Source organism: Ctenopharyngodon idella, chromosome 13 (assembly GCF_019924925.1).
Source record: "Ctenopharyngodon idella isolate HZGC_01 chromosome 13, HZGC01, whole genome shotgun sequence".
Classification (NCBI taxonomy): domain Eukaryota; kingdom Metazoa; phylum Chordata; class Actinopteri; order Cypriniformes; family Xenocyprididae; genus Ctenopharyngodon; species Ctenopharyngodon idella.
Window position 1 is genome coordinate 35,582,416 of NC_067232.1, and position 17,467 is coordinate 35,599,882.

Sequence of the window (17,467 nt, forward strand, 5' to 3'; positions counted from 1 at the left end):
TTCATCTGACTTTTTAGCCATATAAATACTTTTTTAGCCAGGTCATAAAAAAAAAAAAAATGATTTTCTATGTTATTTCATATGTCGGGCTTTACAGGGTTAATGATATAGCGCTTGTGACAGCTTTATTTGACAACTATCCCGATCTCGTCTATAACAAAAAAAGAAATATATATAATATATGAATAACAAGTAAACTATATAGAAGTTTCTAAAAGTCGAAAATGTAATAATCGTACATTTAGTATGACGCACTCATTGTGCGCCATTTTCAGCGGCTCCACGTGACGTTGAAATAGCCATTCGCGCTCCTCCTCTACATGAGTGCAACGAAGATGGCGCAGGACGGCAAGGTGCCCAGCGATCTCTATCAGCATGTGTACTCGTTTCTCGTGGAGAATAAGTTCGCCAAAGCTGCGAAAGAGTTTTTAAAGCAGGCTAAAGTGGTAAGAACATTTTCACGTGTTTATTAGAACCCGTCTTGCGCGCGGGTGTAGTAGTGCTGCAATGTGTCGGTCGTGGCGTGTAGCTCTCCACACGCGTGGGGACTGACACGCAGTTCGTGCCGAACACGTGTTTAAGAGCCGCTTTGTAGAATGTGTTTAAATACATTTAATTTCTGCTGGTTGTTTTATCATTTCGACCTGTGCCATATTACAGCTGTTTTGTTATACGTGTAACATTTTCTTCTCGGTACAAAATTAATTATATTCATCACGATTCTCTTAAGATAGACTTTTGCAACAGGTTGAGTGTTGGACTATGTTGGAATCAGTAAACTATAAATGTATAACATTTTACAAACCTTAGTTAAACCTGTAAAGCTTGGAATTTATAATACATACATACAACATAACAGATGACAAACAAACGAGTGCAAAATTGTGGAATAAACTACACTCATACATATGTTTTATCGTAAGTCGTAGCCTAATATCTTTTAGTTTCAGAGTGTCTCTGCCATTAATAACACCACAAAGTTGGAGTTTACTTTACTTTGAATATTTAAGTTTTATAATATATAAATTTTGTACAAATATTACAATTTAAAATCTGTTTCCTCTCATCAGAAACCCCAGGACCAAAATGAGGACAATCTCCTGGACATCTTCAATTTCTGGGTGAAGTATGTATAAGCTGTCTTTTAATTTTTCGTATTACAACTATTCACTTCTGCTCATGCTGGTAGTTTTGCGGTCATTTCCACTGTTGGGTTGTAATTACAACAACTTGCTTCCTCAAGGTCCCCAGAAACCAAAAAGCGTAAAGCGGTCACCAGTGGCCCTGCGGCAGTAAACGGACCGTCAGCCAAGAAAGCAAAGAAAGATGCAGAAAGCTCAAGTAGTGAAGACTCCAGCAGTGAGGAGGAAGCTGCAGCACCTGCTAAGAAAGCCGTACAAGGTACATAGCTGTCACTTAGTCATCTTATCATGGGGACTTAACAAGTGTTCTTATTAGGGTTACATTTAATGATTCACAAATTGGTCTTCATTGGTTGGACTGTATATTGGTATTGTTGGTGCAGCCAGCAACATTGCAATGAAAATGAATGTATTTTTTTGATGACTGCGGTGTTCTCTCTAGAAGAACTTAAGGAACCTAATTTGGGTTCTAGTATTGTGTTTAAGATTTGTTTATGAATTGAAAGTTTAAACGAACAGCATTTATTTGAAATATAAATCTTTTGTAATATTATAAATGCCTTGACTGACACTTTTGAATAGTTTAATATGTCCTTGTTGAATAAAAGTAGTATTTTCTTTCAAAGAATTATGTTTTACTGACCCCAGACTTTTGAACAGTTGTGTGTTTTAACACTACATTGAACACTGATGTGAAGTATTATGTCCTTAACAGTGAAAGCTACTGCTCCAAAGAAGCCTGTAGCTGCTAAAGAGAGCAGCAGCTCTGAAGACTCCAGTGACTCTGAGGATGAAGCTCCGGCTAAAACAGCTGCAAAGGTCAGGAAGTTGATGCTGTTTAGGTGAGCATGTGTGGGATATCTCTGCTAGGATGCCTCTTCCTGAATCCCGGCTTGTTCATTTGTTGTACAGAAACCTGTAGCTGTGAAACCTGTGGCAGCAGCCAGGAAGAAAGACACCAGTTCCAGCAGTGAGGAGTCCGACTCTGATGACGAGCCTGCCAAAACTCCAGCAAGAGGTGAGCTGAAGCATGAGTTCACATTCTCAATCACTACACCTGTGTATTACTCCAGGTATAATTGCTCACTCAAAGTCAGTTACATGTTCAAAGTGATGATCTGTGGTCTCCAGGGGCCAAGCCTGTGGCAGGGACCCCTAAGTCGGTGTCCACTCCAGCAGCTGCAGTTCAGAAGAAGCAGGAGAGTAGCAGCAGTGAGGACAGCTCGAGTGAATCTGAGGACGAGGCTCCAGCTAAGGTACTTTAACATGCTGACATACAACATAATCATGCATCACAATTCAGTTTTCTTTTTCACAAATTTCTGTTTTGTCTTTAACACAATTTTTTTGTAAATTCTGGTTTAATGGCTTTATTAATTTTAATAAGCAAAAATGTCTAATCAATTGAATTTATAAAATGAAATTTATTAAATATGGCATGTGAAATGTTTTTTTTTTTTTTTTTTTTTCTCAGATATTCTGTTGTTTTCTGGTTTCTGTGTTTTAGGATATTATGATTATAAAATTATATATAAAATTGTTAAATGTATGGAGTTAATATTGTGCCATAATTAAACAAACAAATCCAGCATTTTGCAAACACGATCTGCTTTGCAAAGGAAAACTCGACTCGCAAACAAACAAAGTGAAACGCAGATGAGTAACATATGTATTGTTTTACAAATATAAATGAGCCTACATCATATTTCACTAATAAATACAAACCATCCTACAAATGGCATGTAACCTTTGGACAAATACCAAATCTAGTGCGTACAAACACACACCTTTCTGTTACGATTGTAAGACACTCGCCTTTTTATGAGATCTCTCGGCTTGATTTTCTCACAAATGTGTGCAGGCAGATTTTCTCACAAATGCAGTTGAGCAACTTCCTCTTCCAAAACAGCAGATGGCGCTTCGCTATGGGTCAATTTACGCTAGTCTCCTGAGAGAACCCCCGAAACATGCGTTTATAATGATAAACTTTGTTTTATAGTGCCTTTAAAAGTTGCACCTCAAAGCGCTTTACAATAACATACAAATAAAATACAATGGAATAGGGGAAATAAAAGATAGAAACATACATCAAAACACATTTCAAGACATAGTTATATATAAAACAAAATAATCACATATAGAAAATAAGTTTACAAGGAGTTTACAGCTGACGAAAATGAGCGGTGAACAGGTGAGTTGGGCGTTTCTCAATATCAAGTACGCAAAGTTTGGTAATTCTACATTATCTGCAAAATGCAACCCCAGCAATCTTGATGGCATCACTCTGCTCACTCTGGCTACTCCTGTTTTTATATCAATATTTTTTGATCTATGTTTCCATCTTTTAATTCCCCTATTCCATTTTATTTGTATGTTCTTGTAAAGTGCTTTGAGGTGCAACTTTTAAAGGTGCTATAAAACAAAGTTTATTATTATAAACGCATGTTTCTGGGCTTCTCTCGGGAGACTAGCATAAATTGACCCATAGCAAAGCGCCATCTGCTGTTTTGGACGAGGAAGTTGCTCAGCTGCATTTGTGAGAATCTGCCTGCACACATTTGTGAGAAAATCAAGCCGAGAGATCTCATAAAAAGGCAAGTGTCTTACAATCGTAACAGACTGGTGTGTGTTTGTATGCACTAGATTTGGTATTTGTTCAAAGGTTACATGCCATTTGTAGGATGGTTTGTATTTAATTGTGAAATGATTTTAGGCTCATTTATTTATTTGAAAAATAATACATATATTTGTTACTCATCTGCGTTTTTGCTCAAACTGACCTTTGTATTTGCACATCACTTTCTGTTGGTTTGCGAGTCGAGTTTTCCTTTGCAAAGCAGACTCTTTGTTTGCAAAATGCTGGATTTGTTTAATTATGGCACAATATTAAATGTATTATCAAAATTGGTAGTAAATAAATACATGAAATTAACAATAAGATTAATCTTTTAAAATGCAGCCAAATGAGATTTGAACAATTCCTTTTATTTTTCGGCAAACAAACATCATGGAGAACATGGAAACTTTGAATTTAAATGTCAGTCTTTCTGTGGTTTAAAGGGTTAGTTTGCCCAAAAATTCTGTCATTTACTCAACCTCATGCCTTTCAAGCCCCAGAAAGGTAAAGACGTCATTAAAGTAATCCATGTGTCTCCTTGTGGTTTAATCTCAATTTTATGAAGCGACACGAATGCTTTGTTTGCACAAAAACACAACTTTTACAAAATATTAATCCCCAACCAGGCAACAATGTCTGCTCATGTCACACGCATGTGTTGTGGTGCTCTCATGAACACGTTTGTTTTTTTTGTTTTTCTGTGACTATATGATAAGGTTTACCTCCTTTTTAAATTTTCTTAGCATTCATTGATAATTATCAGCATCTAATAACTCTTCTTGTAGTCCGTAGAGGCACTCAAAACCCTCCACCCTCCAGAACTAGGCTAATTTTACCCTTTCAGATAAATCATGACATTTATAAGGCTAGTTTATTTTTTTTATGTACTTTAGACACAAATGTGAAGGTGAAGAAACCTTCAGTTTTCACAGTTCCACATTTAAATGCATTTTGTTTTGATTTGAGCTTGATATATTCCTCTCACTTCATCACAGAGAGCAGTAAAAGCAGCAGTTCCGGTGAAGACCCCTCCAGCCAAACCTGCGGCCACTGCGAAGTCCAGTAGCGAGGAGTCATCCTCAGATGAAGAAGATGCCCCTCCTACAAAGAAAGCCAAGACTGGTATTACTTCTTTCCTTTCACATTGGTCTTGAAGGTGCACTAAGAAACAGGTTATATTATATTTGTCAAAAAACTTTAGTGCACCTTATGAGGCAAAAGTGTTTCTGAAAAAGAGAAGACAAATGTGAAATTAAAGAGCTCTCTATTCACAGGACGATTCAGTGCCGTCCCGCCCCCTGGAACACTGACATCTCGTGCTCCAGTCAAAGCCCCCGGTTAGAGTTTGAGTTGTCCTGTAGAATATATGTCAGCAATAAGCTGTGAGAGGCATGCATTACTCTGATTTTTAGCTCAGGGGTGTTAAAATGGTTGAATTATTGATAATCAAAGTAAACATTTCCTCCAAGATTTGTATGGACCTTCATTGGTTTGTAGCAGCATGTGCTTTCACGATTTAGCTATAAATTAATAATTTAATACAGAAAAGTAATCCATAATTGAAATTATTTGTTTTAGGGATGCACCGAAAAATATCAGTCGAAAATTGTGTTTTTGGACACGAGAAAAATGGCTGAAAATATATGCCCCCCCGTCCTTCAGTGTTCAGCACTCAGGTTTCACTTTCGCTCTAGCCGTCATCACTGCGCGGTGTGATGCTTCGCTCAATATTTCGCTCTATGCTCGTGAGCTCAGCTCATTTGCTCACGGCCCATGAGAACGCTCTACTCATGTACCGCTCATGCTCATCGTAAAAGCAAAGTCTGCTCAAATAATGCGCAGATGTGAAATTTCTCTAGTAGACTCGTTTCTGTTTGCAATAGCCCTATACTGTGCTGTAACATGCCGTTGGTGGACAACACTGGTAAAATGACGCTATCCTCTCGTTCGCTGATCTGCTCTGCTCACATGCGCTGATAATAGCATCTTTGTAGGACTATACATTATTATAATAATTGGTCAAAAAATAAACCTGTTAAATCTGATTGTTGCATAGACCTGAATAAAGAATATATTAATATTTACATTAATATATTTTGTCCAATTTTAGTGTTACTTTCAAAAAAAGTGTGGTTATTTTATTGGCATATGTGTGTGTGTGTATATATATATATATATATATATATATATATATATATATATATATATATATATATATATATATATATATATATATATATATATATATATATATATGTATTTTTTTTTTTTTTTTTTTAATTTCAGTATCATTAAAATGATTCAATTACATAGTGTAATATTAATACAATTATACAAAAAAAAAAAAAACATTTTTTTTAAATAAGAAATAATTTTTAAAAAGCAGTTTCGGTTTTCAGTCGAGCACATCTAGAATTTGCGGATTTGGCCCAGAATTTGTATACAAAGCAGGGCTCTACGGTAACATTTTTCTTGGAGCACTTGTGCTCCTAATAATAAAAAAAAAAAAAAAAAAAAAATTAGGAGCACGTTCTGTTCAATAACAGACATTAACTTTCCCATTACATGGCGATATTTAGCCCTTTACATAATTTCCTGGGGCATTTGTACCATTTATAAGAGCAATTTTTCTAATCTTATTAAATGTATGCATCATATTTAATACATTTCTTAAATTAAAATAGAAAATTTGTTTAACATTTAAAAATAATAAATTCAATTACAACAAATAAGACCTAATCAGACTGTTACCAATCAAAATAAATCATCAAAAAATTGATCTTTGCACTGCAGAAGCGGCACAGAATGATGGTATTGGTATTTAGACACATTATTTAGACACATTTACATAGACTGCTTAATGCTCATTGGTAAATAATGTTGTACGAATGTTTTTAAATATATATTTTTTTTAAATTTAGAAATATGTGAAAAAAAATCTTAAAGTTTATTTTATGTAAAAACAGTATGTAAAGTGTAAATATGAAAATAAAACAGCCAGTAGGTGGCGGTAAATCTTAATGTGCGAGTCACATCATTCAGTCGTTCAAAACGCAGATTCATTCAGGAATCACCGTTGCTTGGAGATGCGCAACAGCTTTGTTTGGCTTTGGCTTTGTGTGAAACTATTTTCACAAAATAGAGCAAAAACGGACAGTATTGTGGCTAAAATTGTCACTTAATATCAGCTTGTGTTTGTTTAAAAAAAAAACAAACAAAAAAAAATCTTTGAAGTGTAGTCCAGAGTGCACTTGCTCTGCTGACTGAAGCAAAGTCTTTGAATTAAGGCATGAAAAGCAGCCGGCTGCAGTACAAAACAAAACTGTTGTTCAGTTTAGATGCATTTTGCAAGTTGTACTTTTTATTCCGGTTGTAGATTTATTCATGAGAATCGATCAAGTCACTCGCACCAGTGTGCCTAAATATTTTTTCAGTCGCACGCAGTTATTTTCAGGAGCAAATGCGAGTTAAATGGGTGCGCTATAGAGCCCTGAAAAGGCATGATTTTAGTGCATAAAAACTAAAAATGATGCATTGTACATGGAGATTATAGCAGGGGCTAATTTGCATCTCTGGTCCTTGGGCTTTTCACGAAGAAAAACATAATTAAAAAGGAAAGTGCATATATATTTGGTAAATAAAAATAAATAAATAAAAAAAAAAAAAGTACAATTCTAATTTCTTTTAAACTAGCCCTTCATCATTATTATTAAACTTAAATCTTGTCAGTTTATTTAATCTGGTAATATTCCAAAGTTAAACTATTTTCCCCTCAGTAGTTCTACAAAAATCAATCCTATAGTTACCAGTTATTTAGTCTCCGCCTCAGACGTCACGCCCACGGACCGTTGGCTGAACGTCTGATGCATATGGCACACTTATCTGGAAATACTTCAGGAGTTTCGAAGTTGTCATCTGGTTGGTTGAATTCTACAGGATGTCCGGGAGATGTGTGAAATGCTGGATTTTCAAAAGTATGTGAAGTTCGTGGCTCTATTGTTGCAGTAAACTTGCACAACATTCTTGAATGAATAATTTATTAGATGCGCGCCGGTAGGGACATCGACTTTCATTTTCACGCCCCTAAACCTGACGCGGAACAAAATGAGCTGTGATTGGTTGCGTTACATGCCAGTCAAATGTCTTCTTGGGCAGTCCTTGGCCAATGAAAGCTGCAATAGAGTCTGACGGCAGAAGGTCTGGCTACGTGAGACTACCATTTATTGTGCTCGTAGTTATTTTGGTAACATCCTGTCTCTTTATAAATTGGTAAAACCTGTTGGGTTTTTATTTATACATGCATGTCACATTAAACTCTAACTAGGAGACATTTTTCAATCTCATGAACTGTTTGAAGCCATGAACATTGAGTGGAACACTGATATATAATTCTATAATTTGTTTGTCATAGGGATTGGAGAGAAAATGTGCTTAATTGTTATGTCAAAATGTAGGTGTAGTTTTTCTTCTATAATTTCTATTTTCTTTTGTGTCTCCAAGCAGCCCCAGTTAAGGCTGTGACTCCCAAAGCTACTGCTAAGAAGGACTCCTCCAGTTCTGACAGCTCTGGTACTGTGCTCTCTGCAGAATATCACCACAAATAGTTGTTTTTGGGGATTTTTTTTTTTTTTTTTTTTTTTTTTTTCCCTTTTTTCCTTGTGTGGCTCTGAGTGCTAACGAACTGATTTCCTTTTCTCAGATTCAAGTTCAGAGGATGAAGCAAAGAAGCCAGCAGCCAAAGCTGCACCGGTTAAAGCAGCCCCAGCTAAGAAAGCACCTACAAAGGTTGCTCCTGCTCAGAAAAAGGACTCTTCAAGTTCAGATTCTTCAAGCTCCGAGGATGAAGCAGCGAAGCCAGCTGTCAAAGTCACACCTGCAAAAGCTGCATCTGCTAAATCTACACCTGCTAAAGTCACTCCAGCTGCAGATGAGTCTTCATCTTCTAGCTCTGAAGACTCTGACGACTCTGACGATGAGGAGGAGGCCAAGAAACCAGCAGCTAAAGTTGTCCCGGTCAAACCTGCGCCAGCCAAGAAAATGCCAGCTAAAGTCACGCCTGCTGCAAAAGAATCTTCATCTAGCTCAGAGTCTGAGGATGACGAACCGGCCACAAAACCTACTCCAGCCAAGGCAACCCCTGCTAAAGCTGCTCCTCCAAAGACAACTCCTGCTAAGAAAGATGATTCCTCAAGTTCAGGTCAGTTGTCATCTTTATATGCAATTTTTTTTTTTTTTTTTTTTTTTTAATATATATATATATATATATATATATATATATATATATATATATATATATATATATATATATATATATATATATATATATATATATATATATATTAAAAAAAAAAAAAAAATTGGTTACATGTAATACACTTGCATTATGTACTATATAGCAAATCTCAACTGCTTGATTATATCGTTATAACGCAAATGCTTTTAAACCATTCAAGCGACACAACACAAACGAGAACACACTGTCTGAGAGACATTACACACGACTCGTGCAAGTATCAACTTCTCTTTCGTGCTTGAACAAACAATAAGAGACAGAATTATTCCAAAATGCCCGTTTTGTCGCGTATCATCATAAGAGTAGTCTTAAATGCGTTCAATAACGACTTAAATGAACTTAGAGTTGTGAGAAAATGAGATGTATGTCAGATCCGTGTCCTGTTCGGCAGCAGCAGGTCTTAAAGTCACAGCAGCCTAATAAACCAGGTGCTGTGTCTGTCATTATTGTTAATCAAAAAAACTAAGGAAACAGAGAAAAGTGTGGCTTTAATAAAGACTAATCTATATTTATTTTATAATTTATGCCGTGAAGACTAAAGTTTGATAACTTTATTCAATTTCTGTATATTTCCTACCTGTTAGACAGTATATTGTAAATATTATAAAACTGTCTTGTTATTTCTACAATAATTTGGAGAGTAACTATAATATTTTTATATTGTAATTATTTCACAAACTCAAATATTTTTTTAATCGCGATTAATTACAGAAATGTGTGATTGAATTTTTTTTTTAAATCTATTGACAGCACTAATTAAAAGTTATGTATGCATACAGCAGACTCATGTAAAGTGATATATACTATATAGCAAATCTCAGCTGCTTGATTATATTGTTGAAAAATGTAAACTGTTATCATACAGCTCCATATTTAAAAAATTGTGTATATATAATAACTTTTTTGCATGCCGTACTCATGTAAAGCGATTTTATTTCGTCATAAAATTTACCTATTGCCCAGCTCTAGCGTGTTATTTTCTGTAAAGCTGCTTTAAAATGTGTTGTGAAAAGCGTTGTACAAGTAAATTTTATTTGACATTATTTGGAAAAGATCAATGAACACTTGTCTAATCTACTCTTGTGTTTCATCAAAGCTGGTCATACAGTTTTGAAATGATGTGAGGAGTAAAGAGATCCAGAGAAATAGAGTAACGCCATGACAGTGCTGTTGATCAAAATTGTATTCGCTTATCGATCTATTTCACCTCCCACAGATTCAGACAGCTCTGAAGATGAGGCACCAGCTAAACCAGCAGCCACGTCCAAGCCTTTGAGCACTCCTCAAAAGAAACCTGCCACCACACCGGTATCCAAACTTGCAAAACCTGCCCCAGCCAAACCAACCAATAAACCAGTGGAAAGCAGCTCTGACTCAGACAGCTCTTCAGATGAAGATGAGGAACCTCAAAAGAAAGCCGCCACCACCACACCGGTATCCAAACCTGTGGCTACCTCAGCTAAATCTACCCCTGCAGCTAAATCTACCCCTGCAGCTAAATCTACCCCTGCAGCTAAAGCAGCTGAGAGTAGTTCTGATTCAGACAGCTCATCAGATGAAGAACCTCAAAAGAAAGCTGCCACCACACCGGTATCCAAACCTGGTACCCCAGCTAAATCTACCCCTGCAGCTAAATCTACCCCTGCAGCTAAAGCAGCTGAGAGTAGTTCTGATTCAGACAGCTCATCAGATGAAGAACCTCAAAAGAAAGCTGCCACCACACCAGTATCCAAACGTGGTACCCCAGCTAAATCTACCCCTGCAGCTAAAGCAGCTGAAAGTAGTTCTGATTCAGACAGCTCATCAGATGAGGAACCGCAAAAGAAAGCCGCCACCACACCGGTATCCAAACCTGTGGCTACCTCAGCTAAATCTACCCCTGCAGCTAAATCTACCCCTGCAGCTAAAGCAGCTGAAAGTAGTTCTGATTCAGACAGCTCATCAGATGAGGAACCGCAAAAGAAAGCTGCCACCACACCGGTATCCAAACCTGGTACCCCAGCTAAACCCGCAGCTAAACCTGCAGCTAAACCAGCTGGGAGCAGTTCTGACTCGGAAACTGACAGCTCTGACTCGGAGGACGAGACTCCAGCTGCCAAGACCCCTAAACCAGCAGCAGCTAAGACCCTTAAACCTACTAAGAGCCCTGCTTCTGCTGCCAAACCACCTGCTCCAACCAATAAGGCCACAGCTGAGTCCAGCAGCAGTGATTCGGACAGTTCCAGTGAAGATGAGAAGCAAGTAAAGACTACTGTGACACCCAAAGCAGCAGCAGCTAAGCCAGCTGTGACTCCAGTTAGCGCAAAGAAAGCTGAGAGCAGTAGCTCAGATTCATCGGACAGCTCAGACTCTGAGACGGAAGCTAAGAAGACACCCGCCAAGCCTGCAGTTGCCAATGGAAAGGCTACGACACGAACCCCCACCTCTGCAGCGAAGACCCCGGCCAAAAAGACAGCAGAGTCTTCATCCTCCAGTGACAGCAGTTCTGATGAAGAGGAGCAGTCTAAAACTCCGGCTGTGAAAACGCCACCTGCTACAAAAAAACAGGCTGCCAAAGCAGACAGCAGCTCTTCTGAGGACTCTTCATCTGAGGAAGAGGAAGCGACCAAGACTCCTGTCACTTCTGCAACAAACGGTATTATCAGTACTCGATATATCTGATACCAACGTGTTTTTGGTGCTACTGGCTCTAAGACCAGTTCTATAACCTTCAACAGACAGTGTTATGTATTGCATAAACCAAAAACGCGGGCACGTCTAAGCATCTAACGCTAAGTCTCGAGACATACTTTATAAAAGTTTAACTGACTTGTTCTTTTATAAAAACATGGCACTTACGTATGAGACACGAGCACCATTTAGCACATTTAAAGGGTACATAACACACAGAGTTTCGGCCAAACTCATGTTAATCTTGAGTACCTAATAGAGTAGTAGTGCATCCTACATATCTCAGAGTCTTTAGTTCTATCAGATTTATAAAAAGATACGCTGTACTGAGCCTTTCCGAAAACAGCCGAGCTCCTGGAGGCGTGCTGTGGGTGACGCTAAAGAGTGACGAGCACGCGCAGCTTTTGTGTAGCAACTATCAATGGTCAGCTAAACAAATGTATTTAAACACACACAAATATATGTTCATGTTGTTTACATTATATGCACTTACACGCCGATTACCGACAAAATGGACATTTGATGCAGTTTTACTCACCGCCTGCGGTTCCGATTCATGACCAGGATCTTTTACTGCTGTGTCCGCTTCCTCTTTCAGTTTCAAACAATCTGTAAGTCCAGTGTCAAACTGGGCCTTGTTTATAAAACCATAAGCGCTGATCCTGAGGGCTCGAGCAGCCACGGAAAACACGAAATATTCTTCATTAATTTTAACCAAAAAAAAATTATTGCAACTTTCACACACTACTTTATCCTTATTTTGATAGTTAATTTAAGGCGGTTTGTGTGGTTATTTTAATGACAAATATCGAGAGCGCTTCAATGTAATGCGTGAGCACAAATCTCTTAGCTCCACTGAACACTGGGTTGGTTTGGGAAGCAAGGTTCTCTTTCCCTCACAACCAAAAACACACTTCTTTGGTGACATTGTTGATTTTGTGGTCTAAAAACAAAGTGACAAATCTTTCTCGAGCAAGTCCTGTGCAGCACTGCCGACTTCCATAACCCGAACGAAGTGCGTTGATGGGCGTGCCCTTGCTCTCTCCCTCTAGTCGTACCGGGAGAAGTGCCCATACAAGGAATTCCACCCTTTATTATGTAATACAGGGCCATACTCGAAAAAAACTTCCCGAAACTTGTACGAACTCTGAAGGAGTGTGTTTGACTGTATTTGACTTTGTGCAAGACATGAGTGCAACCGTCAAAGATACATCAAGTGCATATTTACATAGAAAAATGGAGAAGTGGCATAGTGGTATGCAAAAATGCTGTAAATGGCCAAGGTCTCCGCATTATGCTTATTCTGCCATGTTTCAAATTAACAAAACAGCATGTTACTAAGCTAACAATGTGATATTTTAAAAAACATAAAAACACATGCAAGATATTGTTAAATTAGGTTTGCTCCATCTTGTGCCTGGTCAGGACACTGTATCACTCTGACATTTTAACTGCATCCTGCCACATCAGTGTAAAACTGTTGATATTTATGTTCTTTCTTGTAAATTGTCTTCTTTTCAAAGCACTCACATTTGTTTTTCGTCTCATCTGATCGCAGGCACACAGGGTAAAAGAAAAAGGAATGAGGAAAAGACAACACCCAAGAATAAAAAAATCACCACGTCCACACCTCAGACATTTCCCAAAGTCAGTCAGAAGGTAAATGGCTGTGATTGTGTGCATGTTTGTTGATGTTGGCTCAGTGCATATTCAAACACACCCAGGGTTCAAATTGAGAGGTTGGGGGTCTGATTCAGATTTCCACTAAGATGTGACACAAAAATACTAGTATATCGGCTTCAGTGATATTTATAATGAAATCTGAGAGATTTCTGTTCTTCTATTGATAGTCCATTCCACAAACTCTTGACGCTTCAAAAGTTCCAGAAAGACATTGTTAAAGTAATCCACATGAATCGAGAAGTTTAGTCCAAGGGTATGTTTACACGACAACGATGTACTAAAAACAGAAAAAGTTTTTTCTTTGTACAGATGACAACGGTGTCAAAATGATCCCCGTTCACTCGAGCATCCACCCCTAAACGCTGTATTATCCAAAACGCTGTATTATGCATGCTAGGCCAGTAGTTGGCGATGTGACTTTGTAAAAAAAAGACTACGCACCTGCGCACATACGCATTCTTTTAGAGCACTCGCGCCAAGCGAATAAACGCATAATACGCATGTGCATGCTGTCACCGTTTTCACAAATTAGCAGTTTTTTTTTTTTTTTTAAGTTTACACAGAGACAACAACAGTATCGTTTTCCAAAACTTCCACTTTGAAACCAGTTTTCAAATGTTTGTGATTTCAGGCCCCCAAAATGCCATTGTGTAAATGAATGGCCAAAACACACAAGTTTTTAGTTGTAAACGGTGTCGTGTAAATGGCCCCTTAGTCTTTTAAAACTGGTTTAAAAAAAAAAAGTAAACATTTTGTCAAACAAATTATTACAAATATTTTTAAATCTAGCTCTTAGCAGAGGTAAATTCTCCAATCCACTCGTGTTCCCACGGTCGGAAGCTCCACACAGGCGTACAGTGCATCCAGAAAATACTGACAGCGCTTCACTTTTTCCACAATTTATCATCTTACAGCCTTATTCCAAAAGGGATTAAATTCATTATTTTCCTCAATTCGACAAACAATACCCCATAATGACAACGTGAATGAAGTTTGTTTGAAATCTTTGCAGATTTAGTAACAATAAAAATGAAAAATCACATGTACATAAGTATTCACAGCCTTTGCTCAATAATTTGTTGAAGCACCTTTGGCACCAATTACAGCCTCAAGTCTTTTTGAGTATGATGCTACAAGCTTGGCACACCTATTTTTGGGCAGTTTCTCCCATTCTTCTTTGCAGGACCTCTCAAGCTCCATCAGGTTGGATGGGGAGTGTCGGTGCACAGCCATTTTCAGATCTCTCCAGAGATGTTCAATCAGGTTCAAGTCTGGGTTCTGGCTGGGCCACTCAAGAACATTCACAGAGTTGTCCCGTAGCCACTTCTTTCTTATCTTGGCTGTGTGCTTAGGTCGTTGTCCTGTTGGAAGATGAACCTTCACCCCAGTCTGAGGTCCAGAGCGCTCTGAAGCAGGTTTTTATCAAGGATGTCTCTGTACATTGCTGCATTCATCTTTCCCTCGATCCTTACTAGTCTCCCAGTTCCTGCCGCTGAAAAACATCCCCACAGTATGATGCTGCCACCACCATGCTTCACTGTAGGGATGGTATTGGCCAGGTGATGAGCGGTGCCTGGTTTCTTCCAGACATGACGCTTGCTATTCAGGCCAAAGAGTTCAATCTTTGTTTCATCAGACCAGAGAATTTTGTTTCTCATGGTCTGAGAGTCCTCCAGGTGGGCTGTCATGTGCCTTTTACTGAGGAGTGGCTTCCGGGTGGCCACTCTACCATACAGGCCTGATTGGTGGAGTGCTGCAGAGATGGTTGTTCTTCTGGAAGGTTCTCCTCTCTCCACAGAGAAACGCTGGAGCTCTGTCAGAGTGACCATCGGGTTCTTGGTCACCTCCCTGTCTAAGGCCCTTCTCCCCCAATCACTCAGTTTGGCCGGGCGACTCGCTCTAGGAAGAGTCCTGGTGGTTCCAAACTTCTTCCATTTACGGATGATGGAGGCCACTGTGCTCATTGGGACCTTCAATGCTACAGAAATCTTTCTGTACCCTTCACAAGATCTGTGCTTCGATACAGTCCTGTCTCGAAGGTCTACAGGCAAGTCCTTGGACTTTATGGCTTAGTTTGTGCTCTGACATGCTCTGTTAACTGTGGGACCTTATATAGACAGGTGTGTGCTTTTCCAAATCATGTCCAGTCGACTGAATTTACCACTGGGTGACTACAATCAAGTTGTAGAAACATCTCAAGGATCATCAGTGGAAACGGGACGTACTTGAGCTCAATTTTGAGTGTCTTGGCAAAGGCTGTAAATACTTATGTACATGTTGTTGTTTTTTTTTTTTTTTTTTTTTTACACTTGCAAAGATTTCAAACAAAACTTCTTTCACTTTGTCATTATGGGGTATTGTTTGTAGAATTTTGAGGAAATGATGAATTTAATCCATTTTGGAATAAGGCTGTTACATAACAAAATGTGGAAAAAGTGAAGCACTGTCAATACTTTCCGGATGCACTGTATTGTCTCGACTGTTTGGTTATGCACTTCTGCTTAAATGTATTTTCTGTTTGTTTCTCTGTTGTGTGGCTTGTAAAGGAAAGCAATGCTCCTTTCCGTAGAGTAAGAGACGACGAGATTGAGGTGGACCCCCGACTGGCAGACAATTCATTCGAAGCAAAGGTGAGATAAACGTGAATGCATATTAGGCCAATATTTAATGCAAGGAGATTGTCCTTGTGCACGTGTAGTGCTTTGTTTCATTTTGTTTAACTCTTGTTTATTTTCTTCAAGATGGGAGCCAATGGAGACTGGGGCCAGAAAGCCAACAGTGTGCTTAAATTTACCAAGGGCAAATCTTTCCGACATGAGAAGACCAAGAAGAAGCGTGGCAGTTACTGCGGTGGTGCCATCTCCACCACAGTGAACTCCATAAAATTTGACAGTGAATGAGATCACAATCTAAATGAATTTCAGAACTTTCCCCATCTGTATCCCCCGTTCATTGCTGTATCAGCTCCAGCAAGCACTGTTTTGACCCATCTACCCTCCCTTCCTGCACGACGTACTGACACTGTTCTGCCAGCATTGATTGAAGAGGGCAGGAATGGGGGGGCTGGTGAGGTGTACGGTTGTCATTATCTTCTACATTGTCCTTCATGCAGTTAGACATGGCGACCACATGGTGGCGTCAATTCATTGAGTTTTGCAATAGAAAATGTTTTGATGAGCTTAAGTAAAATCATTTTGGCTTTACTGTAAATGTTTCTAGAAGTTGGTTTTGACAAATTATGTATGGTTGTCCTAACAGGTAATTGTTTATATACTAGAAATGACATTAACTTTTTTTTTCCTTCTTCTTTTTTACGCATCTTAAAGAAATGTCATTGTTATGATTACGTTATGAGCCTATCCATGTATCTTGAGCCTGGTGATTGTCCCATTTGAAGAAGCCATGTAGTTATGACTCCGCCCACTTCAGTTTGATGGATACTGGAAGACCACCCTTAAAATAACAAGTCATCCTCATTCAATTTTAGTTTTGATATTTTATGGTTTCACTTCTGTTATGCAGAATTTTGTAATTTGGTCTCCCTTATAATCAGTCTTATAACTGTAATTAAAACTTTGACTGAAACTCTGCTGTTTGTCAAGTTCAGTTTATTAAAAAATATAAATATTTTTCCCCATATACGATATCCATATTTATCACCAGTGTTGGGGGTAACGCATTACAAGTAACTTGAGTTACGTAATCTGATTACTTTTTCAATTTACAAAATATCTAAGTTACTTTTTCAAATAAGTAATGCAAGTTATTTTTTTTCCACATTTGTTGACTGACAGCTCTCCTGTCCCCATGTTGAGAGAAAAAGTGCAGGTGTTGTGTGTACTGTGTGAACATGATGGGTATTGTAGTTCTAGAATAAATGTGAACATGCATTTACTCATCTCACTTGCACAAAAAAAATTAAGTTTCTCAAAATTAAAACTAAAATGCAATCTCAGAATTTTATGCAATTAACTATATTAAATTAAACATATACTTTAATCTCACTTTAACCAATTTCTTTGCTGCTGACCTTCAGTGATTCAATTCAACTATACTAATTAA

General features: G+C 38.2%; 1 protein-coding gene across 4 annotated transcripts; it reads left to right on the plus strand.

Moving 5' to 3' along the window:
* Positions 1–200: 200 nt before the first annotated feature.
* nolc1 (nucleolar and coiled-body phosphoprotein 1) lies at positions 201–16,994 on the plus strand. Of its 4 annotated transcripts, none has more exons than XM_051917665.1 (14): positions 201–446; positions 1,071–1,126; positions 1,244–1,401; positions 1,858–1,961; positions 2,055–2,160; positions 2,274–2,398; positions 4,755–4,881; positions 5,034–5,096; positions 8,260–8,328; positions 8,459–8,956; positions 10,269–11,687; positions 13,281–13,381; positions 15,952–16,035; positions 16,147–16,994. In XM_051917665.1, the coding sequence occupies exons 1-14, from the start codon at positions 321–323 to the stop codon at positions 16,303–16,305; spliced, it is 3,195 nt and encodes a 1,064-aa protein (XP_051773625.1). In that variant the 5' UTR covers positions 201–320; the 3' UTR covers positions 16,306–16,994. The 4 variants fall into 4 exon arrangements, with proteins under 4 accessions (XP_051773625.1, XP_051773628.1, XP_051773626.1 ...); XM_051917668.1 differs by having other exon boundaries at positions 15,975–16,035; XM_051917666.1 differs by lacking the exon at positions 5,034–5,096.
* The last annotated feature ends 473 nt before the right edge of the window (positions 16,995–17,467 follow it).